Source organism: Myxocyprinus asiaticus, chromosome 23 (assembly GCF_019703515.2).
Source record: "Myxocyprinus asiaticus isolate MX2 ecotype Aquarium Trade chromosome 23, UBuf_Myxa_2, whole genome shotgun sequence".
Classification (NCBI taxonomy): domain Eukaryota; kingdom Metazoa; phylum Chordata; class Actinopteri; order Cypriniformes; family Catostomidae; genus Myxocyprinus; species Myxocyprinus asiaticus.
Genome location: NC_059366.1, coordinates 14,813,285 through 14,839,898, shown reverse-complemented (window position 1 = coordinate 14,839,898; position 26,614 = coordinate 14,813,285). Strand labels below are relative to the sequence as shown.

At 37.7% G+C, this 26,614-nt stretch overlaps 1 protein-coding gene across 1 annotated transcript in view; it reads left to right on the top strand.

Moving 5' to 3' along the window:
* lrmda (leucine rich melanocyte differentiation associated) overlaps nt 1-22,541 on the top strand; it is a 442,410-nt gene extending 419,869 nt beyond the window's left edge. Inside the window, exon 7 of the mRNA XM_051651345.1 lies at nt 20,587-22,541. Coding sequence (XP_051507305.1) covers nt 20,587-20,666 — 80 coding nt within the window. The 3' untranslated portion in view covers nt 20,667-22,541. The remainder of the gene's footprint in view (nt 1-20,586) is intronic.
* Nucleotides 22,542-26,614: the final 4,073 nt, after the last annotated feature.

Sequence of the window (26,614 nt, the reverse complement as noted above, 5' to 3'; positions counted from 1 at the left end):
ACTGATGCATGAGATCTACTGTATCACATCCATCATCATTATTTTTAGCATCAACACAAAACTACATGATTTATCTGTCCATCAATCCACTAAAGTTAGAAATGTAGAATTAAATGTGCTAAACCTAACATAGATCCTCGTGTCAAAGGTTTTTGTTCTGGCTTTTGATTCAGACATATTGCATATAAACTTATCTAAATACTGCTAAACATGAGCACATCGGCTGGATCATATTATGTTTATTATCCATGTGTTTATTTAAAGATGAAGAGTGTCATTTTTGGAAATTCTAAAAGTTTGAAAAATACTTTGTCCTTTCCCATGTGCAGAGTCAACTAAAAGGAATGGTCGGGTCCATGTTTTCCATTTACATGTTTAATTTAATTTAATTTTTTCTTCTTATGACCCCCACACAATATCTGGTGTGGTTTGTTGTGTTAATGACTTTATAGTGTTTCATACACTTTTTTCCCCTACTTTTTGTGTTTTGGGCAGATCATTCATATTTAATGCGCACTGATTTAGATCATCATTAACTCTGCCCGACCTCCAAAGTCAAAAAGATAAAAGGGGCAGTGATCATCCTCAGATGATTAATTCAACACTGCATTGTTATTGAATCATGTCACTACGATTCAATTTGAAACGAGCAACTTTCCCATCAGCCATATTAATGGGACCATTACTGAAATCAGCTAACTTTTCACATTCTGTTGAGGTCTGAATGACTTATCTGCTTTTTTGTGTAATTAGAAAGCGGCTGCTAATGATGACCGCAGTCAGTCAGCCTCAGAAAATGTACATTCTGTAATACTGTATTCTTATCAAATCATGCTTAAAGTCCTTGTCATAAATGGCTATTACATCATAATGACTAATCAGGTCATTTCAAGACAGTGCTGTTGTTAAATAGTATGCATGGCATCTTTATGTTCTGACTGCACCCAGCGAAATCCTTTCACAGTTTTTATGATCAGCAGTATCAAACCAACTTGCATTTGTATGAATCAATCTTTTACAGTTGAACCACCAGATCCATCCCTCGTGCTGACACAAACAGCAGGAGAAATTCAGGCACAGAATAGCTCTTAGCCGCCGTGTAAGTCTCCTTATGATAGACCACGAGTTGTTCCAAGGAGATTAAGGCTTTGTAAACTGCTGGAGCACCCAACCTCAAATGACTTTTGCCTTATCTCCAGAGCCCAGAGCTACTGCGCCCCCTGCACACACTTGCTCTATGTAGAATAAATGTCATTGAAATTAATTTCACCAGGCTTGAATTAGGCTGCTACTATAATCTCTTTCTTCAGTCAAAATTTATGTCCTCCATAATTAAATTTCCTCTTCAATTTCATAAGTTGGAGGACAAAGAATGAAAGGCTCTTATCAGGTGAGCAGTTTGAGGACTTCATTAATGAATGCTGCCGCTTTCAATTTATAATATTTAAACTCGCAATGTCACGAGGGCCTTGTTCTGTTGAGGTGCAGCATCCTCTTTAAAGTGAAACTATGGATGTAAACGCCATTGAATGGACACCGATTAAAACTGCATAATGGAGAATGGCTATTTTGCAGCAAAATATTTATTGATGAAATAGTATATAATCAATGACCCCAGTTCATGATAAATTAAGTGATTGTACCACAGAAAGCAGGATATGGGTGGTTCAACGAATATCAAGATTGTTTTTGCTTGGTCCAAGAAAAAAACAAAAACGTGACAAATCAAGCTGGTATTGATCAGGGCTTTTGAGGCATGAACTAGAGGCTTTCTCCTGACAGGCCCTTTAGCTAGAGTAAATCTCTCAACGTTTTCTCATGGCCAGACTCCATCCATGCTTGGCTATCATGTTTACCTCTGTTGCTTTAAGTTGGACTGGTTTAAATAGCTATATTTCAGGGAATGAGTGAAAGTCAGAATCTGGTTTCAACATAACACATACAGCCAATGAACCTTTGAGAACTAAGACCTCCAAATGCACACTGTGACAGATCATGTTCTTAATGTGGAAAGGAGGAAGCGGGAACCGGGTTAATATCCACATGTAAGACATTTATTGTTCCACTTCTCAGTGTCACACACCAAGGGTTTGCTTTTCAGCACAATCCCCGACACACACAAACATGTTGACACACACACAGCTTCGTGCGTCTCTCTCTCTCTCCCCCGAAATGGTGCTCTGGCTCTTCTTTATCTCTCTCCCGGCTGAGCATCCAGTACACAAACAATTCAACAGCAAGATTTTAAAATGAAAATAACATCCTGCCTTTATGTTTGGAAGCACACCCCGTCTTTCCAATTCCACTACCCAGACTTATTCAAGCAGCCAAGCACATAATACGCTTTTAGTTCGAATCCAGGGTGTGCTGAGTGACTCAAGTCAGGTTCCTAAGCAACCAACTGGCCCGGTTGCTAGGGTGGGTAGAGTCATGTTGGGTTAACCTCCTCGTGGTTGCTATAATGTGGTCCTCGCTCTCGGTGGGGCGTATGGTGAGTTGTGCGTAGATGCCATGGAGAATAGCGTGAAGCCTCCACACTCGCTAGGTCTTTGCAGTAATGCGCTCAACATGCCACGTGATAAGATTGACTGTCTTAGATGCGTAGGCAACTGAGATTCGTCCTCCGCCACCCGGATTGAGGCGAGTCACTACGCCACCACGAGTACTTAGAACACATTGGGAATTGGGCATGCCAAATTGGAGAGAAAAAGGGAGAAATCCCCCCCGTGTTACATCTGTACACCAACCTTCATTGATGTAAAAGCATGTTCCACTGCCTCTCGTTTTCCCCATTAACTCTGCAATTCGATCCGCTCTGAACAGCTGGAAGCCCGGCAGATGTAACGCATTGTACAGAATGGCTTCACTCAGCCAGGTTTCTGTGAAGCACAAGGCAGCAAAGTTTGAAAAGTCCTTGTTTGTACGGGTGAGGAGATGTAGTTCGTCCGTTTTGTTAGGAAGAGAGCGGAGATTCGCTAGATGAAAACTCAGCAGTGCTGTTCTGTCGGAGCTTGACCAGTGCACCGGCACGCTTCCCTCGCTTGTGTCTCATAGCGCATTTGAACAACACAGCTGCACCTCTGACTAAAATGTCCAGCAAAGCATCCAACTAGTCAAAAACCATGAAAATTTTGTCTGGTATGTGCTGCCGAATGTTCAGCAGTTCATCCCTGGTAAAACTAATTGGAAAAAAATTACTAAACACAGGACATACTAACAAAAACAACAAAAGAATTGGAGAGCTCCACACCGAGGCTGCCCTCCATCTTGTATAAAAAAAATAAAAAAAACATAAATAAAATAGCTTCTGTGCTTCAACAGCTAAGCAAACAAGCCTCAAAGGTAAATGAAAAACTCACATTTGTGTAGAAAGGTGTCATTTAAACAAGTTCATATGCTGAAACAGGTATTGACAGCTCACTTCTGCAGATTTTCTCTCAAATCAGTGCAGCAAAATCAGACTGGGCCTGAACGTCTGTGTGAGAGCCTCTGATGGTTTGGTTGTTGTCATGGACTTGCAATAAAGAAAGCAGGACAAATAAACTCAGCAAATCAACCTACATTACCATGCCCACTCTCTTCAACATCCTGTACAGCTCCTGCAGCCAGGACCATGGTTCCTGGATGTATCAGCTTGGCATAGAGCTCATTAAACGTCAGTCTCAAAACTCAAGACTACTGTTGCAGTGGAAGGACAGACAGGAAGACAGTACTTTAGCCCACTATACTGCATATGCAAGTGTCCAGCCTTCTGCGGATGTTTATAAAGGAGTCTGTCTTTGGTATAAGTGGTATGGCTTTCTTTAAACAAATGAGACTGATATTATCAGAGATGACAATGAAGCATGTATACATATGCATGTATGTTTTAAAACGGATGTTATTGTCACCATTTTTATATGCACATTATCTCATATGATGTTCTTTCAGTGAAATACAAGATAAAATATGTTTACACTGCTCTTTTTTTCAATACAATAAAATGGACTGAGGCTTTTGCGGTAGATTTGGAACAACACGAAGGGGAGTAGATGATAACAGAATTTTCATTTTTTGAATGAATTATTTCTTTTAACAACATCACACAATGAATTGAGCATGATGAACTGCAAAATGTAGGTCATGAGACTCATACGGTGCTTTTGTCTCTCTGTATACTGATTTATGTTCATTTCTTTTTGATGATTATAAGAAAGGTCTCCTCTTCTGCTGACTTTTCAGAACTGCCAGTATTTTGAAGCACTCTAAATTACTTTCAGTTGGACAAGCGCATATATAAATTTATATTCTGTTACAGTGGATATTCCAAATAAGGTGTTAAATGACCTAAAATTTGGATTACTACAGCTATGCTTGCTGTATTATTCGGATTTCTATTAACCAGAATACTGGCTTAGTTGGGTTACGGCAATCAGATTAAGACATTAACATAATCGGAATAAGACCGAATTCTGATTAACATTGCACAAAATGCTGTGAATACAAACACAAATCAGACTAATTTTGACCACCATTTGACAAGCAGTTACTTATGTGTGAAATAGGGCTGTCAATCGATTAAAAAGGTTAATTAAATTAATTACATGATGTGTCGATTAATTGATCAAATTAATCACATGCTGTATGTCGATAACTACTAAGGGCCTCAAATAATAAGTTTAGTATATAATCATTAAAATAATTAACATAATATAATATAAATATAATAATTCAGATAAATCAAATTCAAATACATTATTGTGGGAGCACACCAGTACTTAAAATTAATGAGACAATGCAAAAAGTGTATTTAGATGTCTACTATTGTTTATTTTATTTCATTAAACATACAGGCAGCTGATTACTTGATTACTCTAGACAGCAATCCATTTTACAGTTGAGCTCGTCAGTCACACTTTTTAACAAGTTATTTTTCATATAATTAATCACACTAAATTAGGGTGTTAAATTGGCAGCCCTAGTATTAAGTATGCAAAAAAAAAAAAAAAAAACGCTGTAACATTCTTAAATAAGATAATAAACTAGAAAAAGATTTTACAAAAAAAATGATGAGAAAGTATAGGAAATGTTGTTGTAATGGCCCAACTTGGAGGGAAGTTCCTGTACTAAAATGTACATACTAGTAGCGTCCTTACAAGCCACTGTCATGGAGGAAGCATCAGTTTCATTAGGAATACTGGTTCAATTATGCTTTTCTGGCCTTGGTAGCATTTTTAGATTCTTTCACTTTCTCAAATCCACCGGTCTTATTTGTATGCGGTGCAATTTTCAGTTCACATTCCCAAGCCTGTGCTCGAGTGAAAAATGGCCCACATTTTCTTGATAGCCCATGTGGATGTGGGGTATAAATGGCTAATGAATTACAGATGAACACTGAGGCAAATTAATCTTCCTGATGTCCCTGGGTTATATGGCAACCATTTAAAAGTTTAATCAATACGCTAAAGTTGAAAACATGCAGGCGCTGCAGTTGTTTGGCCGTAATAAACATCAGTGGGGAATGGCGAGGCTTGCATCCAGTGCATGCATCATAATGACAGGTATTTATGTTTAATGGACTAAATATTTTTTATTGGAAGAGAACAAATGTCAGTTTAACTCTGTAAGTTATGAATTCAACTTCCCTCTGTGGCTCCTGACACTTGACTGACATTCTCAAATATGCACTAAAGGGAAGGAAAAAATTATTTTACTTTGTGTAGAAACTCCCACATTTTAGCAGTCGCAGGGCAAGGTTGTAATGCTGTTTCAAAGCTCTGTCACATTTTGTTACATTTGCAAACAAACATTTTTCCCCTGACTGAGACCCCCCTTCACTTTTGATGCGTCTGATTCTTGATCCGAATTTCAGCGAGACATCTCTGTAAATGATTCTCCTGTTTGTCCACTCCACATCTATCCAGAGTTCAAGCCTTGATTGATGCACTGTCTCCAGCTTTTCTTGCAGCACTCACAGAATACCACTGATGAAAAACAGCCTCATCTTTTCAATGCCACACATCTGTGTCGGGAATGGCCAGTAGTTTGTGGTTCATTCCAGGCTTTGGGCTTAAAGCCGTTCCACTTCAGCTGCATATGGCTCCGTTTCAACTACAGCCTAGTAAACCATCACAACTTCAGCCTCCCTTTTGACTGAATAAGTGACATTATCCAGAGTACTAATTTAATATCCTCCAACATTCTCTACTTTCTTTCTCTGGATGTAACCTTCAATAGCTCCGAGCGGAGGCAGGGGAACGCAGCTGCTCTTTGACAGTGCATGTGAATGTTCATCTCTGCTGGTTGCTCATATTTATTGTCTGAGTCTTTGACCTCTAAGTGAATGCAGTATCATGCAGAGATTTGCCTTCAGGATGTCATTAAAACGGCTTTCTTTCAGGCCAGCAGTAGCTTCTTATTTTTTACAACAGACTTGCTCTGTCTGCTGTAAAAATACTTATAAAAGCGTATAAAATCCTACCTTATTTTATACCATATATATTGTTTTCACATGTACTCCAGTGTCTCAGTCCTGCCCAGACTTTCTGTTTCAAAAGGAAATACATCAAAACAGGACAGAAATCTGCCTGGAACATGGAGTCTTCAAAAAATTGTGTTGTATTGTATATTGTTGTTGTTTGTACATTTGTGGCCCAAAACAGTGAATGCTATTTTGCTCCCATTAAAAAAGTTTTACTCCTAAAGAAATGAATTGTAATCTTGAAACTTATGAATAAAATCATGACCGCTCACATGAGACTAGTCATATCAGTAACCTTATAAAAGCTGTTTTATTCTACATGGGGGAGGGGTGTCCTCATGGGGGCTGCCATTTTAGTTTCACATGACCAGCTGAATACTAGTAACCGTTGAATAATCTTGTTATTGGACACTAATGGTTTAGCTGATTTAATAATAAACAACATATGAAAAAGAAACACTTTTTTGTCAGAGTTGTGTTCATATGATAGCAGTATTGCATAGTAAGTGCTATCTTGTTCAGAACACGATGATATGTTTTTAGCCGGATAGCAAGCTAGTGGCTACCGAGCCTCATTGCTTGACAGCAGGGCAAGGTAGCCGCTAACCAGCTAATACTTCTTAACAGGATGATTTCATGAATGATTCATTTAACTAGTAGTGTGTATAGCCTAACTTTGCTGAACTGCTTACACCAGATCCAATCGTCTAGATGTAGAACATGAGCTAAATATCGAAAATGACTCAAAAGTTCATCACCTATATCATATTTTCCCCTGATAAATATCAATATTGTTTTATCGCCCATCCCTACCCACCACAATTTCCTCTTTCAATAATAAATATGTTGACACAGAAAAGAAAACTACACTTGTCAAGCCATTTCATGGGGTCTTTAAAAGATAATAATGCTATTCAGTTGCTATTTACATTTCCCTCAAGTCTAGTAGAGCCCTGAGCTTGTTTTGTTGTTGTAGGTCAGTGATAGTTTATGTTGCAGACCAGATAACAAGGACTCCATCAAAGGATGTTGGTGCACACTGATAAAGGTACACAGGCAGATATATCGAGGTGCATGTACACTGACACCCAAAAGTTTGGAGTAATGTACAGATTTTGCTGTTTCGGAAGGAAATTGGTACTTTAATTCACCAAAGTGGCATTCAACTGATCTAAAGTACAGTCAGGACATTACTGATGTAAAAAACAGCACCATCACTATTTGAAAAAAGTTATTTTTGATCAAATCTAGACAGGCCCCATTTCCAGCAGCCATCACTCCAACACCTTATCCTTGAGTAATCATGCTAAATTGCTAATTTGGTACTAGAAAATCACTTGCCATTATATCAAACACAGTTGAAAGCTGTTTGGTTCATTAAATGGAGCTTAACATTGTCTGTGTGTTTGTTTTTGAATTGCCACAGTTTGCAATAGACTGGCATGTCATAAGGTCAATATTAGGTCAAAAATGGCATAAAATTAACTGCTTTCTCTAGAAACTCAGCAGTCAATCATTGTTTTGAAGAATGAAGGCTATACAATGCTTGAAATTGGCAAAAAAAAAAAAAACTGAAGATTTCATACAAAGGTGTACACTACAGTCTTCAAAGACAAAGGACGACTGGCTCTAAGAAGGACAGAAAGAGATGTGGAAGGCCAGATGTACAACTAAACAAGAGGTTCAACACCAGTTTCATGTACAACAGTAAAGAGAAGACTCAGGGGTGCAGGCCTTATGGGAAGAATTGCAAAGAAAAGGCCATTTTTGAAACAGATAAACAAAAATAAAAGTTTACAGTGGGCAAAGAAACACAGACATTGAACAACAGATAATTGGAAAAGAGTGTTATGGATCTTAACCCCATTGAGCTTTTGTGGGATCAGCTAGACTGTAAGGTGCGTGAGAAGTGCTTGACAAGACAGCCACATCTATGGCAAGTGCTACAGGAAGCGTGGGGTGAAATGTCACCTGAGTATCTGGACAAACTGACAGCTAGAATGCCAAGGATCTGCAAAGCTGTCATTGCTGCACGTGGACGATTTTCTGATGAGAACTCTTTGAAGTAGTTTAAGAAGTTCTGAACATTCTTTTCAATTTATAATAGTAATTTTTCACGTTACTAATGTCCTGACTATACATTGTGATCAGATGAATGCCACTTTTGTGAATAAAAGTACCAATTTCTTTCCATAAGAGCAAAATCTGTACATTATTCCAAACTTTTGGCTGCCAGTGTAATAGCACAAGCTCATGGCTACAGCTGCTCACAGCTATAACTCTCCCTCTCACACACTCTGTCTGTCTTCCCCTCAGGTATCATTTCAGCCTTTGAGATAATAAGAAAAGTTTAATTGCATTGTTAATTGATTTTTCTTCCCCACAACATTATTACCATGATTGATTGCAGAGCTGACGAGAGCATGGGATGCTGGGAGAGCGTATGAAAATACGCTGAGAAAGACAGTAGAAAGAGGGAGCAGAGAACATATAACCTTGATGTTAAGAGCTACATCCTTTGGATATGTCTTTCCTTGACATATTGATGGCCCTTGAAAGGAGGGAAGCTGATTATATGCAGAACACTTCACATTCAGCAGGCTGATTAATTTGTTTTCCTCTTGTTTAGAGGAGCTCAACAGATTTAGCTGAGGACATTTTTTAAATTCTATAACTATTCCCAAGTCCTTATAAAGGCACACAGTAATCTATTCCTCATTAAAAAAGTTTTACACAATAGAATATGTCAAGTGATTTACGCTCACATGAGAAAAAGATTCCAGTCATATCAGTGGCCTAAAGAAGCTCACCTCATTGGGGCTGGCATATAAAGATCACATGACCAGCCGAATACTTCTCACTTTAACTCGATAATCCCCATGTTAATGGACACTTTTGCTCACATAATAGATGAATCATGGTGAGCTGAAATAGGACATTTCTAAAATGCCATTGGTAACCAAAAATATTTAATTTTGCATAATGCCGCAATCACACCAATAGGGGTCCGTAAAAAGTCAAAAACCAAAGTAATATCGGCCAGTGCAACAAAATATCCCTGTGGAGTTTTCAAATCATTGCTCTGTTTGTTTAAGCATGCCGACCATCCTGAAATACTGTAGCACCAATGGGTCAACCAAAATTTAGGGCAGGTTTATTTTTGGGGCGACCAATGGCAGATGTGAGTGATTGTTTGAAATCAGGCATTATTTTTGCAATGCATTTAGGCGACACCAGTGACACAGAAATTACACACTTTACCTTTAAGGGTATATTCCGGCTTAATTGAAACTTAATTGACAGAATTGTTGATTACCATAAAAATTATTTTGACTTTAAATTACTTTGGTAGAGAATGGTTTCAATTCGTAAATGTTAAATTACTCACTGTTTTAAAAGTTTAGTCACAAGACGTAAACAATATGCATGTAAACATGATTTCAGTGTGATAATATTGCTTACTAAACTTTTCTGTGTAAAGTTATATCCAATTTTACAACTTCGTTAACATGCTGTAACAATACAAATTCAAACGACCATAAAAACAACTTATTACACAACTTCACACCTCGATAATGTCAAATAGTATGTTTTAACCAGCCTGGTCTCATGAACATTACACGACTGTGGCAACATGTTTGCAAAACCAAATTATAATCAGATAAGGTTTTTAAGGTGAATATGATATGGATGTTTTAATGAGTAAAACGTACCTCCCTAAACTAAAACTTTAACCTAAACCTAACTAGAACTAAAATAGTGATCTAAAATGAAATGAGATGTAGACACAAAACAGACACCCTTACCCTTAACCAACACCTAAACCTAACCGATAGTGTCCAAAGACAAAATGATTGGTGAAAAGCACATTTTCTGAAGCAACCATATCATCTCGTGTCACTTGAAACTCTCGTCACTCTTGTCACTGACAATCTCGAATAAGTGTGTAAATGTACAGTTGAAGTCAGAAGTTTACATACACTTAGGCTGAAGTCATTAAAGCTCATTTTTTAACCACTCCACAGATTTCATATTAGCAAACTATAGTTTTGGCAAGTCATTTAGGACATTTACTTTGTGCATGACACAAGCAATTTTTCCAACAATTGTTTACAGACAGATTGTTTCACTTTTAATTGACTATATCACTATTCCAGTTAGTTACATACACTAAATTAACTGTGCCTTTAAGCAGCTTGGAAAATTCCAGAAAATTATGTCAAGCCTTTAGGCAATTAGCCAAATTGATTCTGATAGGCTAATTGGAGTCAATAGAAGGTTTACCTGTGGATGTATTTTAAGGCCTACCTTCAAACTCAGTGCCTCTTTGCTTGAAATCATGGGAAAATCAAAAAAATTGAAAACATTGTTGACCTCCACAAGTCTTGGGAGCAATTTCCAAATGCCTGAAGGTACCATGTTTATCTGTACATACAATAGTACACAAGTATAAACACCACAGGACCATGCACCCATCATACTTTTTGGAGAAATGTCCTCTGGTCTGATGAAACAAAAATGTAACTGTTTGGCCATAATGACCATCATTATATTTGGAGGAAAAAGTGTGAGGCTTGCAAGCCGAAGAACACCATCCCAACCGTGAAGCATGGGGGTGGCAGCATCATGTTGTGGGGTTGCTTTGCTGCAGGAGGGACTGGTGCACTTCACAAAATAGATGACATCATGAGGAAGGAAAATTATGTGGATATATTGAAGCAACATCTCAAGACATCAGCCAGGAAGTTAAAGCTCGGTCGCAAATGGGTCTTCCAAATGGAGAATGATCCCAAGCATACCTCCAAAGTTGTGGCAAACTGGCTTAAGGACAACAAAGTCAAGGTATTGGAGTGGTCATCACAAAGCCCTGACCTCAATCTGGTAGAAAATTTGTGGGCAGAACTGAAAAAGCATGTGTGAGCAAGGAGGCCAACAAACCTGACTCAGTTATACCAGTTCTGTCTGGAGGAATGGGCCAAAATTCCAGCAACTTATTGTGAGAAGCTTGTGGTAGGCTACCCAAAATGTTTGACCCAAGTTAAACAATTTAAAGGCAATACTACCAAATACTCACAAGGTGTATGTAAAGTTCTGACCCACTGAGAATGTGATGAAATAAATAAAAGCTGAAATAAATCATTCTCTCTACTATTATTCTGACATTTCACATTCTTAAAATAAAGTAGTGATCCTAACTGACCTAAGACAGGGAATGTTTTCTGTGATTAAATGTCAGGAATTGTGAAAAATGTATTTGGCTAATGTGTATGTAAAATTCTGACTTCAACTGTAGGTGAGTCTGTAATACAAGCGTTAAAATCTATTGTTTTTCAAACGATGCCTTATAGTAAAAGTGCTTTGATATCATAACATAGCAGTGTGCGAGTAATAGTGCGAAAAATAAGTGTTTATAAAATCATAATCTCAGCCGTTGTAGTCGTGATTTGTTTGAGTGGGAAAAAAAAAAAAACACAGTTTTTTTAGCGCCTCTAGTGTTCATTTCACCTGGAAACTTCAAGGAAACAAAGAATTCGCCATGTAAAAGTCTGTTTGCAAAAATGTAGTTATATTAATGTTCATTCTATGAGATTAGGTTGGTTTATAGAACGATTGTAAGTGCTAATAAAATGTAAATTATAAGCTTAACATTTCAGACTTTAAAGCTTCTAAAAATTGTCCCCATTCATTTCCAGTGTAAGTGCCTCTCTGTAAGCTTGATTTGTGCTTTTTTTATAGAAAAGGAGGGGCGAGTCGAAATAAATGTTTGTGGTAATCAACATTATGCCACAAATGCTGTCGAATGAGCTTAACTTGAATTGAACCCAGAGTAATCCTTTAAACTAGCTATTTTACAGAATTAATCTAAGCTTTATATGCTAAAAAAAAAAAAAAAAAAAAAAAAGTATGTATAAAGTGTGTATAATATCATGGGGTGAAAATACTAAAACAGTAGAATTAGTAGTGCCTATACATTTCCAGTTCAAAAACAAAATAAAATACAGAAACGGTTAATGTTTGGTTCTGTTAACGGTTTTCTTCTGTATATATTGGCGGAACACTGTTCTAAAATACTGTACTCTGACAATGTTTCTTACAGCACTATTCAGGCACCACGACCAGTAAAGTTCGATTCCTGAAAAAATTACTCTTGAACCGGTTCTTTTTAATGAATCAAAAACATTTATGAGTCAGTCGGTGCAGTTACTGAATTAATCTGACTCACTATACTGAAGTTGTTAAGAGGAATCAAAATCGTAACCAGAAACTTTAAATTCCTTATGATCCCTAGTATAGTAGCAAATCAAACTTGTTCACAGTGTAAAACATTTTTTTTATTTTATTTTTTTTATGAGTTTTATGCATTCTTTTTCACATTGCACTTCCTGACACTTTTTAAATGGTGGTGTGATAAATGTTGGCTATTATAATTTTACCGGAGTTTTGTCATATGAAGAAAAGCAATACACAGCACATTTCCAGAACATCACTGACTGTGATAGCAGGTCACAGAGAGGCTGTGGAGGGCTCGTGTTGTTAGTAATAAGCTGTGAATGTGCCGGGTCTGTCTCTCCGCCATGATCTCACAGAAAGACAACCTCCTCTCCTCTCAAAACAACCAGGTACAAAACAACCAGGTACAGTATGACAGGAGGCGAACAATGCTTTCAGCCTTTCCCCTGCCAGAATATGTACCATGGAAACATTAGCTTCCAGAAAACTTCTAATCTGTCACTTTAATGGCTGCATGTGTGAGTGTCTGGAATAAAGAGAAGGCCAGGTACAGTCTGACACTGTCTTTTTTAATATTAGCTATCAGCTCATCAGCCAATCCCACAGGCAAAGATGAGCCTCTCTGTTTTCCACTAACAGGTTATTCAAGAAATCGCTGTTTCTGCATTTTACCTTTTCTCCTGCCTTTGTCTCACGCTTCTCTTTTTTCTCATGTAATAAGCCAAGTGTCCAGCTGTTGAAGCTAGCTGCTGTGCACAAAATTTGCTGTGGGCTGCACTGTAACACGCATCACCATAGCTGCAAGTTTATGCTACACACACTCCCCTATCCAAGGCTGGCCCATTCTTTAAATCTTTGTTTAAAGAAGTCAGCCAGCAGAGGGATCGGACATCCTACAGGCCTGTGCCATTTGCAGACTGCTGCTTTAAAAGAATAGTTCATTCAAATATAAAGATTCCCTTATTACTTTCTCATTTTGCCCTCATTTCGCTCCAAAGCCCTTAAAAATCTTCAAAACATTATTCACTAAAAGTCTTGATATATGACAACAATTTTTACAACAAATCACTCTTTTGCATCAGATATTTTCAATAAATCAGTTGATCCAGTTCACAAAACTGTTCTGGGCTGCGTTTCCCAAAAGCATTGTAGCTGATCGTAGAAACCATTGGTGTCAATGGTTTCTACGATCTACTTAGGCTTACGATGCTTTAGTGAAACGCAGCCCTGAACGATTCGTTCTAGAATCAGACATCACTACTTTTCTTTTCAACTCTAATGCACAAATGAGAGCTACATTTTGGTTTCTCTACCAAAGCTAGCATGTGAATTCTTGGAAAACTTGAAAAACAGCATACAAGTCATATGGACCATGTGTGGTACTTAAATGATGCTTATATGGTGCTTGTGCATCCTTGTTGAAGCTTGAAGGCTCCAGTCCCCATTCATTGTAATTAAAAAGAGCGACCGGTACATTCTTCAAAATATTTTATTTTGTGTTCCATGGAAAAACAAAGCCGTACAGGGTTGAAATGACATGAGGGGGAGTAAATTATTACAGAAATTAATTTTTTGGCTGAACAGTACTTTTAAAGGAAAAGTTCACCTAAACATTATAATTTTCCCATCATTTACTCCCTTATGCCATCTCAAACTTGTATGATATTTTGATGGAGAAATGATGTGATTATATCCATACAATGCAAGTCAATGGGGACCAACACATAACACCAACACATAAAGGCAGCATAAAGGTGATTCATACGACTCAAGTGGTTTAATCCATGTCTTTTGAAGCAAGTAACTGGTTTTGAGTGAGAACAAACAAAAATGTAACTTTGACATCTGCAGTCTCCTAGGCGAGATCACGATTCGAAACTCAATTACACACGCAGAGCGCATGCATACAGCACATTGTACAACACTCTGTGCATGTGTAAAGCATGAGGAAGTGGAGGAGTTACTTTTTGGTCTGTCCTCACCCAAAACCAATCGTATCACTTCAGAAGACATGGATTAAACCACTCAAGTCCTATTGGTTACCTTTATGCTGCATTTATGTGCTTTTTGGAGCTTGGAGTTACTGTATTGGACCCCATTGACTTGCACTGTATAGAATATATCTATACACTATATATATATATATATATATATATATATATATATTCATATCATATCTCCATCAACAAATTTTCCACAGAAGAAAGGAAGTCATATGAGTTTTAGACAGCATCAGGATTAGTAAATGATGAGAGAATTGTAATTTTTGGGTGAACTATTCCTTTAAACTCTGGAACATGTGAGGAAACAGTCAGGCTGTAACTTGCTGCTTCGGGGCAATATTACAGATTCACTCGTCAGCAGACACTGAACTGAGCAACACTGCTCCAGGCGTTAGACTCAATAACAATTAATGTTTTATGAGATGAAGAAAATGAAAAATATTTTAGGATCTAAACCTTTGTATTCTTTTTCGAAAGTGTATGCCATTTTCAACATTCAAATTTAAAAAAAATTTTTTTTTTTTGAATTGTTAAAACAAAACAGAAAGTTTCAAAACATTTTCTAGGTTAAAAATATTTTTAAAAACATAAAAATTTTCTTGGATAATCTCAAAATATCTTAAAAAAAAAAAAAAAAAAAAAAAAAAGTTCACATAGTGAACCTTTAGACCCTCTCTGTGATATAATTTTGTCAATGCTGGTTAGACCAACAAAGTTTCATTGTGCAGATAAAAGTTGATGAAATAGTGGTATTATTTTAAAGCAAACTGCTTCACTTGCCTTTAAGCAATTATAATAGACTTTGCCAAACTAAATATGCATTTTTTTCTCTTTATTACCATCTAATTTTTTATTCAGTAATTGCAAAAATCATAATATATATATATATATATATTCTTGAATAACGTAATATATCCAGACAACTAAAATGAGCTCCATGTCATTGACCCATGAACATGTCTACTGGTGGTGCTGTGATCTCTCTTTTACTCCAGCCAAGGGGCCTAAACACCAGCAGAGGAAGCTAACTGAGGAGATCCACACTGCTGCAGTGTTTAGCATGATAGTATGACGGTTGGGTGCTAGTCTTATGTCCTATCGAGGTGAAGTGAACAAGAATCTTCACTCAAATCAATGCTCAGAATGAGCATATACTTAGGCTTCCAGCAGCGCTACCTCAATCCCCAGGGCAACTTGCCACAGCTGGAGTGTAAAAACCCTGTCTACCCCTCAAAACACATACTCATGCTGGCAGAGCTCTCCACTAATACCTCCCACAAACTCAGTGCAGACGTATGATCAGATGCAAACCGACATCTCAAACTTCACAGTTTGGATCATTTCAACTCACTAGGATGGCAGGGAAAATGAGCGTTGCTTGGCTACAAAAGTCCAAATTTAGATTGACTGAGTTTGTCCCCGGGCCTGTGGTCTGACACAAGCTCGGAAGCCACTAACTGGAAGAAGAGAGCAGGACTGGAGTGACATGTCGGGGAAGGAGAATGGTTGCAGATTGGAGGAAGGGGAGAAGAGAGAGAGACGAAGAGGGGTGGAGCGGCTACTTTGATGCAACCAGAGAATGAAGGTGTCAGATTTGTTTAGAATTCAGACGGGTGTGAGAATATGCTTGGCACTAATATGGCACCAGTATCTTTGTCCTCATCTCTGTTCTCTGTCACCACGTGCAGTTGCACAGCCAGTCTCTCTCTGCCTCTGACAGTGTCTTTTCGGATTATGATAGTGGTGTGCTCGGAGCGCCGCCGCAGCTTGCCCATCACTCAGATGCTTTGTTTGAAGCCTGCCCTTTTTTGTCATTAATGCACTTGATGTCTATTTAAAAACGGCGGCGAGCATGGTATCTGTTTTCCTGTCGGGAGATCAATGACAGCATTAATGCCACTTGTCCTTGCCTCATTTACTAAAGTGCTGACACCTAGCTGCAGTCTGCCACATCCATCAAGTGCCTCTATTTCTCTCTCTCTCTCTCTCTCTCTCTCTCTCTCTCTCTCGTGACATGTCAGAACTGTCCTGTCTGTAACACAGTCAGACTGGGCTGCTTTGACACATCACCTATAGGCCTCACAGTCAACTAGCATTTGCAGGAAAACAGAAATAAGATGTAAACAATACAAACACTGTGCTCTTGCTCTTATCACTGGGATTTGTTTAGCCAGGACATATTGTTGATAGCTGTGATAACCAAAGTGCTGTCATATAATTTCGCACAATACTTATAAGGAGGGGGGTGGGTATTTTCACTCAGGATAGTAAACAACCATTTTGTAACACCAGAGACCTAGCAATACCATAGCAACCACCCTTAACTTCCTACCAACCCTTGCAACTACCCTGAACACCTTAGCAACTGCTTAGCAACACCCACAACACCATAACAACCTCCTAACAATGCCCAAGTGACTACCAACAATAACAACTCTATACTTTTATTTTGTGATTATTTTAATGTTTGTAACATAAAAAATAAAGATACTGTGATGTTGAAAAGACTATTTGAGCAGTTGATTCATTATGACAACCGCTACCATCCCTCTCTGTTGGTAAACAGCAGCATGAATCAGAGGTGGGCACTCAAGTTAGAGACTCAGACTCGAGTCACACTCGAGTCGCATTTTTATGGACTTGACTCGACTCGAGGAAAATGACTCATGAACATGACGAGTCTTTCATATACAGACAATATTGAGATCATAAAAGAAGAAATATTTTTAACTTGGAACGCGACGATTAAAACAGTTGATTTATTTATACAATCAGATGATGATGATGGTTTTGTTCTTTTCTCGGAGGTGATCATAAATGAACGGGGCCATGCAGCTCTCAACCCTCTCTCTCTCTTTCTCTCTCTCACACACACACACACACACACACACACACACACACACCCCTGCAGAGCACACATTTAGAAGTGACGGTAAAAGACCCTCTTTACAGATAATTTATTTTTAAATCAAACCGAGATGCAACGGTTGATAAAAGTAAAGAGATGTGCATTATTTAAATAGTGGAATCAATGAAACACGAAGAGCAGAGCACTTGCCTGCCACCGTCATCTATACATAACTTCATATAGGCTACGTCCATAAAGTGTGGTGTAAGTTGTTTTATTGATGAGTCTTTCAACATCTGTATTCTTGTAGTTGCATTTCTCATGCGATTTTGGTGTGATTAGATGCAAGCCGAGAATTAACAGCTGAGAATCATCAGAGGCACCCTAATTGTCATGAAAACAAGCCGTGAGAACCGCACGCTGTTTGCGGTGGTTCACTGAATGCCCCTCTGATCCCATTCGGTTTTAGGTCGTGCTCCGGTTTGCTCATGAAATACACCATGCAACATCTTTACTTTTACACATTTGCATTATATAGTAATAAATAGAATTATATTAGAAGTCATTAGTGCAGTTGTAAGGCCACTTAATGTGAATCATGTATAATTCCTGAATCACTTTGATTTAATATTCCTGATGCATAGTCCTATTTTACAAAATAATAATAATAATAATAATAATAATAATAATATGTTTCTTGACAAGGTTTCAGACTCACAAACAATCAATTTTACTGGTCAGAAACACAATTACCTACAAAAGCCCTTCTTATTATTGGCAAGGATGCTACCAGTGGATTATTGGTAGAATTATAGTGGAAGTTTCTCAGAAATTCCAGTATTTACTCTTGGCTGTGCAGTGCATTTTTGCAAATAGGATTTTTATGTGAAATAAAATAAATAAATAAATAAATACACAAATAATAATAATAATAAAAAAAGATGTAATTAAAGACGTAATGTTTGGTGACTCGAGACTCGACTCGGACTTGTGATAAAAGACTTGAGACTTGACTCAGACTTGTCCATCAGAGACTTCAGACTTGACTCGGACTTCAGATGAAAGACTCGTGAACATCTGTGGTATGAATGCAGGTCACACCGGTTTAATGATACAACTCTGAGCCCAACCTAGTGTAATCATACCGGTTTTATCATACTGTATGTGCAACCACCCAGAACACCATAGCACCGCCTAGCAACACCCTAGCGACCTCTCAGGACACCCTATCAACCACCTAGCAACTACCCCGAACATCCTAATAGCCACTTAACAACACCATAGCAACTGCTTAGCAGCACTCTGGCAACTACTCAGAACACCCGAGCTACCACCCAGGCCACCAAAGCAACCGTATAGCAATTCCCTAGTAAAAACTCTAACATTGTGGTTGTAGGTTTTGCAAAGGCAAGCACCTTCAGAACATGTACTTACAATAGTTAGAAAATGTAGAAAATGTTATTTTTGATGAAAGTTGAAATTTAAAAAATAAAAATAAATAAATAAAAATCCAGTAGCCTATTGAAACAAAAACCAAACAAAAAAACCTCCCAGAAAGTACCATGTTGTTTTAGACATGCAACCATGAAAATACCATGTTTTTTGTGCTTTGTAAATACCATGCTATATGAATATGGTAATAATTCAGTACAATGGTATATATAAGAGTACCATGGTATTACCATCAGATACCATCACTGTAACATTTACCAGCACAGTACTTGTTTGTAAGGGCTGTATTTGCAGTAAACATAAGCAAATGCTTTCTGTATTGTCCTATAACTAGAAAAGTTGAATTCCTGCCGCTGACTCTCATATTGCTTTTTTTTTATTTTTTTTATGAATGAATGAAATAATGGACTTCTAAAGGATCAAACAGCAAGAGTGAAAAGGCATTCAGAAATAATCCCTGGTGTCATATTTGAAATTATACAGATTCACATGAGTGTATCACATTAAAAATAGAGTCTGCATGACATCTGGTTGGCTCTTGCCCTATTGGAGTGTTAATGCTCCTTCCAGGGCTTGTCACATTGTCTCTCTCACACACCTTCAGAGTGTGTCTGGACAATGACTGACTGACAATGAATAAAGCAAATGGTCACGTTATCAAACATAGTTGGTCAGTGGAGAGGTGCGATCAACTCACTGTTGATCCTTACCCTTAATGTCTTTTCATCTCTGTCTTTCTTCCTCCCTCTCTCTCTCTCTCTGCGTCTCAGAAGAAAGCAATCTCCTGACTTGTTATTGTCTAGACAGAGCCCTCAGGCTAAATGTTGTCTCTCTAGTGTTCCCAGACTTTAGACGGATGGGCTGTCTCCCCCGACACACCTTTCATGCCAGAAATTTGAGTGAGAAATTACAGATTCTTGAGTCTGGATTTTGTTTTTGGAGTAGAGTGTGTACATTAGTGACAAACTGATTTTTGATGGGTAAACAGTAACCAAGGATCAGTATTGTAATAATGCATGTGTACTTTTCAAAGGACTAGTTCTGTCATTATTTACTCACATATCTTTTGAAACCCATATGACTTTCTTTCTTCAGTGGAACACAAAAGGACATATAGCAGAATGTGAATGGTGACCATGGCTGTCAAGATTTTCAGTGAATAACAATTTAAATGTCAATATATGTCTTCAGAAGACTTGGAATGTAGTACATGAGTCATATGGGCTACTTTCATGGTGATTTGATGGTGCTTGTTGTCCTTTTTGGAGCTCGACAGCCTCTGTACTGTCATCATATGGAAAAAAGCAGATCAGACTTTCTTCTAAACTTCTTTGGTGTTCCACAAAAGAAAGTCATACATGTTTGGAGCGACATGAAGGTGTGGAATTTTACATTTTGGGTGAACTTTAATAGTATTGATGTGTGCTTACATAATTAAAAAGACATGACTTCATTGCTGATGTGCCGGTGTTGTGTGGCTTTGAAATTCACAGTTAAAGAATCTCAGTTTCACTGCAGAATTCACATCAAGCCAGTTTGACATTGACGCTGTAGTTAAATGTCATTTTGACATGCTCTTCTCTCACTTTCAGGGGTTTTCACCAAGTGCCGTTATGTCTACTACGGCAAGCACTCAGAGGGCAATCGATTCATCCGCAATGACCAGCTCTGATGGACAGACGGGTCAATGGACAGACACGCATGGGGGCTTTAAAAAGATCTGCCGCATATTATTATAAATATACATGTTGCCACATTTTAAGTAGCCAAACACAGCCCTCTAGTGCCGTCTGCTGAGTGTACCTTCCCTGCCACTTCCCATCGCTCTCGCTCCGTCTGAGCACTGCCATCCACATTGACATGATTGCCTTTAAGCAGCCCCGCTGTTCCACGGTGACAGACACACACCAAGTGCTCGTCCTGACAGCTGCCGCTCCATGATGGATTGCCTGGTCCAATTGCTGCTCTCCTCGGGTCAAAGGTCCCACCTGAGGCTGCAGTCTGCCCACACGGAGGCACAGGATGAGCTCCTTTCAAAGTCAAAGCTAAAGTTAAAGAGAAACATTGGGAGAAAGTGTGGCTTTTGTTTTAGTTTGACACTTTATCCATTATTAAAAGATTACTTTAATACTTTACTGGCCCCAAAAAGTATTTGGACACTTATAAATGAATTTGCATTGCATTATAATTTATAATTATATATAAAAATATAATTGCAGCCTTTGCATTATATAGCCAAATATCTCAACCAGATGGCATGTATTTGAATGAAATATAGCACAAAAACACTTTTTTAAGCAAACCATTTGTCAAAAAAAGTAAAAAAAAAAAAAAAAGGTTTTGATAATAAAACAATAGAGATATTGTTTAAAATTGATATTTTGATAAATAATCAATAAAAAATATTTGATAAATATTTTGCCAAACTTAATAGAACATATACGTAATGTGATGAACTACACCTGTGGTTACTCTGCTAGGACACCTGTGTGAACTTGAGGGGAATTAACATCACACATCCACTAAAAATCAGCTGGAGACCAGTTTGTTATATTTAATTGTAAACATGTCTAGAAAAGTGTTAGATACAGATGTTAGAAGAGGAAAAAGTTAGAAAAGGGTTGAAGTTAGATTTGTTATGTAATCTGATAAAAAAAAATAATTAAAAATTTTAAATGAAAGTTAAAAGAATTCAGAAGTGTCCAGATATTTTTGGAGGCCAGTGGGCCACTGTAATATCAAATTGAGTCACAATTAAAACATAAACGCTAAGTAAAATAAACCCATAAGATTAAGCTCAGGACTATTACACATGATAATGTATTTAATTGCATTTTATTCTAAAATTTTTTTTTTTTTTTTTTTTTATTACAAAAATTCCTGCCTGTTAATTAGTACAAATCGTTTCTTTCAAATATCTATTATTTTTTTCTTTTTTCTTTTATTTTACATGTATGCTTAAACGATTAGAATCTCTATTGACTGTTTTCAGTGATTGTTTTCCGAAATGTAGCTGAGAGGCACTTCCAGGCTCTGTGCCATGTGTGCTGTATGTTTGCATGTGTGTGATGTGCATGTGCATGTCGTGTGTGAAGTTTGTGTGTTGCGGGGGCAGTTGTTGCAGTGCAGGAGCCTGGAGGAGCTGTGAAAGAGAGAGGTAATGAGCTTTGCTTTATTTCACTCTTTCTCTGGAGGAAGAGAGCAAAGAAAGACAGCAGCTCTGCCAGTGAAATGGAGGACGACGATGACGTGTGTACTGTTTGTATCGGGAAAGTCAACAACTTTCTGTCTTTTTGATTGTTTCCTCTTTAGTTTTGGACCTTTTCACAATATAATGACTTCCTCTTTCTTTTTTTTTTTTTTTCAGAAAATCTATATACAAACAGCGTTTTCAAAATTGCATGTTATAAACAGTGTATTGTATACTGGAATTATTGTATATGTAGTACTGCACTATAACTGATCATGAAATGTTGATTTTGTTGTTGATTAAATGTCTTAATAAAGCAATAAAGTGATTTGAACAAATTTGAACATCTGATCTATTACTGTTCTTGCAATATGTTTATAGCAAGCTAGTAACTGATTATTTTAATTCTTTTTAAATGACTGAGGCTTATTGTTGTTGGTCTTTGTTTTTCTTGTAAACATTCATTAATAATGGCATAATATTGCCTGGCCCCATCTTGCTTAATTGCCGTGTGTTAAACGGCCTCCCCAGTATGCCACATAAATTAGCCCAGCAGATGAGAGACATACTTTTGGATGTGAAAGCAAGCATGTGTACCCGGAGCACAGCTCAGCACATGCTCACAAGGAAAGGTCACAGATAGCCCAGTGAAATGATTTTGCGTGCACTGGCTGTGTGGGTTTTTTCTGTGGGTCACGGGTTGTGTGCATTTGTGCCTGTGTGTGTTTCTGCATGCATCCTTTTGAGAGGGGCATGATGCACAGGGAATATTCTACTAAATATGTGTGTGGGGGTTGTTTATTGTGTGCATACAGTACATTTGTGTCTCGGGCCCTATGAGACTATGCCTGTGCATCGCTCCTGTCGTACTGCTGGAAAGCACGGTCACTAGTGCGGGCGTTTCTAAATGACAGGGTTTATTTGTCGGCGTTGTGATATGTTCAGAGGAAAGTGGCACTGACAGTTGGTAGAGGCAGCAAGAGGGAGCCACAACAAGTCCCCCCCACCCCAACCCACCCTACCCTACCACACAAAATGTCATCTCTTCCCCGGCTGGCTCACCCAGCCATCCCCATGAAAAGAACAGACATTTAAAACTTTGTGACATGTGTCAGAGATGCTGCCATTGAGCCAGTGCCACTGATGTAGCCAGAATTGACAGCACCCGAGCCGCTGGAGCTGGCTTGGGGACATACCGAGTTTGGTGAGTGTCAGTTCCCATCCTCGTCAGGGCCTCATCTCAAGCAGCTCCGCAAATATAAACAGTATTAGAAGGCGGGCGGAAGTGCAGCAGGAAGACATATGCTGACACACACACGTTTTTTTTACCGAGACAGTGGGGACTAATTAAGGTGTGAAGTCGAGAGCAACCTGTGCGCTCTGACCTGGGACTTCCTGTTCACATGGCTCCGAGGAATGATCTTCAGTAAGAAAGCATCAGGGCAGCGGTGGCTACAGGCCCAGAGGGCTGGATCAGAAGGAATGGGTGGAAAGGTTGGGACCTAAATACATGAAAAGAATTTAAAAATCATCTCAGCTTGGGGACAAGCATATTAAATAGTCATGGTTTAGGTTGTTTTTTTTTTTTTTTTTTTTTTTTTTTTTTATGGATGAGAAATTATGCACATTATTAAGGTATGCTTGTAGTTTTTAGCTGTTCTATATAGTAATAACACATTAATTCACATGATGTTATGTTTTAGGTGTGTTGATTTCTGGAAAAAAAAAATCTACATAAATGGGATGTCATTTTTTCCATGTTTCTTTTTTTCATATGCAGTTGAATTTTTTTTTTCACTATTAACATATTTATAACACACTTGCATGTAATGTTAAATTTTATGTGTATGCTATTTTCTAGAATACAATAAACAACTGGGTTATCTTAAATGTGACGTATTCTTTTTTTCCATGTTACATTTTTTAATCATCTGCAGCGGCAGCTGTAAGCAAGTCATTCAAAGGTTAATTTCCTACAAAAGTGTAAACACTATGGAACATTCAAAGCATTGCTTTGTTAGTTTGAGCATCTTGACCAACCCGGCAATGCTCAACCAGTGGTGTGAATTTAGGAAGGACTATTTTTTTGTCCAACCAATGGAAAATGGGGATTGTTGTCCCCAAATAATTGTCATTATTTTTTGCAGTTCTGTTATAGCTGATGTTAATGGTACTCAGTTACGGGTAAAGTGAATGAAACAATCATTGTTTTCAGTTTCTTTTTGTTTGCAATTCTGTTTAGTGATGTTGATGTCATAGAAAGTATACACTTTACCTTTAATAGAAATAGAAGATCATCTCAGTTTTGGCAAATGAGAATGAAACAGTCATAGTTTAAAATGGATGTTATCTCTTTTTGCTATTCTACATAGTAATAACATGTTAATAACACATTAAAACATTAATATTTTATATAAAAATGGTTTATCATTTTTTAATTAATAGTAGTCTGTTTTATACTGTTCTATATAGTAATAACATATTAATTACATCAATATGCAAGTAATGTTCGGTTTTAGGTGTATTTTGATTTCTGGAATACAGTAAACAACTAAGACATCTTAAAGGAACATTCTGGGTCCAATATAAGGTAAGCTCAATTGACAGCATTTGGGGCATAATATTGATTACCACAAAAATTAATTTTGACACATCCCTCCTTTTCTTTAAAAAAAGGAACAATTTAGATACTGTGAGGCACTGTCACAATAGAAGTGAATGAGGACAAGTGAATGGGGACAATTTTTGGAGGGTTTAAAAGCAGAAATGTGAAGCTTATAATTTTATTAAAGCACTTACATTAATTCTTCTGTTAAAACTCATGTATTATTTGAGCTGTGAAGTTGTTTAAAAGTAGTTTTTTAGGGTGTTGGGGTTTGTTGACATTATATCATCATGGCAAAGAAGTTGTAAAATTGGCTATAACTTTACATAGAAAAGGTTTGTAAGGGATTTTATGACACTAAAATCATGTTTGCACATATTACCTGTATTGTCTTGTGGCTATACTTTTGAAACAGTGAGTATTTTAACATTTACAGATTGGCACAATTAACTTCCAATGTAAGTGCCTCACTGTGAGTCAGATTTTTGATTTTGTTTTAAAGAAAAGGAGGGTCATGTCAAAATAAATGTTTGTTTTGCCAGAAATGTTGTCGATTGAGCTTAACTTGTATTGAACCCGGAATATTCCTTTAAAGGTCATGTCATTTTTCAATGTTATATTATTTTCTCCTATAAAGGCATCTCATATATTATACAACTGTAAGTAAGCCATCCATATGTTGATTTACATTAATTTGTTTAACATTTCTTTGTTTGTTTAAGCATCCTTTATATTCACCTTTAAAATTTATGTAATCTTTTTTTTTCACTGTTCTATATAGTAATATAATTAAAAACATATTAATGACATTGTAATCATGATTCTACAATAAACAGCTTCAATATTTCTATAGCTTTTACAATAGTATCTTGTAACCTGTAAACCGAGAGAGCATAAAGACAGAAGATGAAGCAGCAGACAGAGTAGGCCATGTAGTTTTGTGAGTTTCTCAGTAAGCCCAGGGCTGTATCAGAGCAGCACACCACAACTACACAACAGTCAGCACGAATGCACATCAAAGCAGCGCTGGGAATCATCTGTAGTCATCAGTTATTAGGCTACTCTCTCTGAATGACTGACATGGGCGAATGCAAATGAGCGTGTGGAGAAAACCAGGCTGGTGCAGGATCAGTGATTGACAGCTGTGCACTGATAGTGTATACTAACTGAATGAAGGAGAGGTGAGACGGGAAGCAGATCGCTCTCCAAAAGCTCACAGCACCATCCTTTATGGCAAACAAGCAGAGATATTAGCCTGGGCAGACGGAGAAGGAAAAGGGCAGGCAGGGAGAGAATGAGCTTTATTTCCGGCATGGTTTCAGATGAGCAGCATTTGTCATGGAAGGGGAAGATAGTGTAATTAGCTTGTCAGTCTGCTTTAGGCTGAGCTTGCGTGCACCGGTAAGAAAGATGGACGAACTGCCACGCGACTTGACAGGCAGTCGATAATGTGGCAATTAATGTCATAAATAATTCCACTTCCAATTATATTCGAATGGACCCTGCGCTTTAAAAAGAGAATGGTGTTCGCTTATCATTTCCTCCATCAGCGAGCATCGCCATCATTTCCAACATAATTATTTCTCTTTAAACTTCGAAAGAGAGAATGACCCTTACACTCAAGTGTGGTTCTTTGAAATCCTTTATTTCTCCTCTTTTTTTATTAAATAATGAGCACACTATTAGGATTGTGTGTTTGTGTGTGTTTTAAATGTCATGGCCATGTCCTAGACAAGATTACAAGATAATGTAATTTCAAAATATGGGCTGCATTAGATAAATCAATTTGGCTTGTTATGTTAAAGGTTGCCAAAGCCTTACTAAC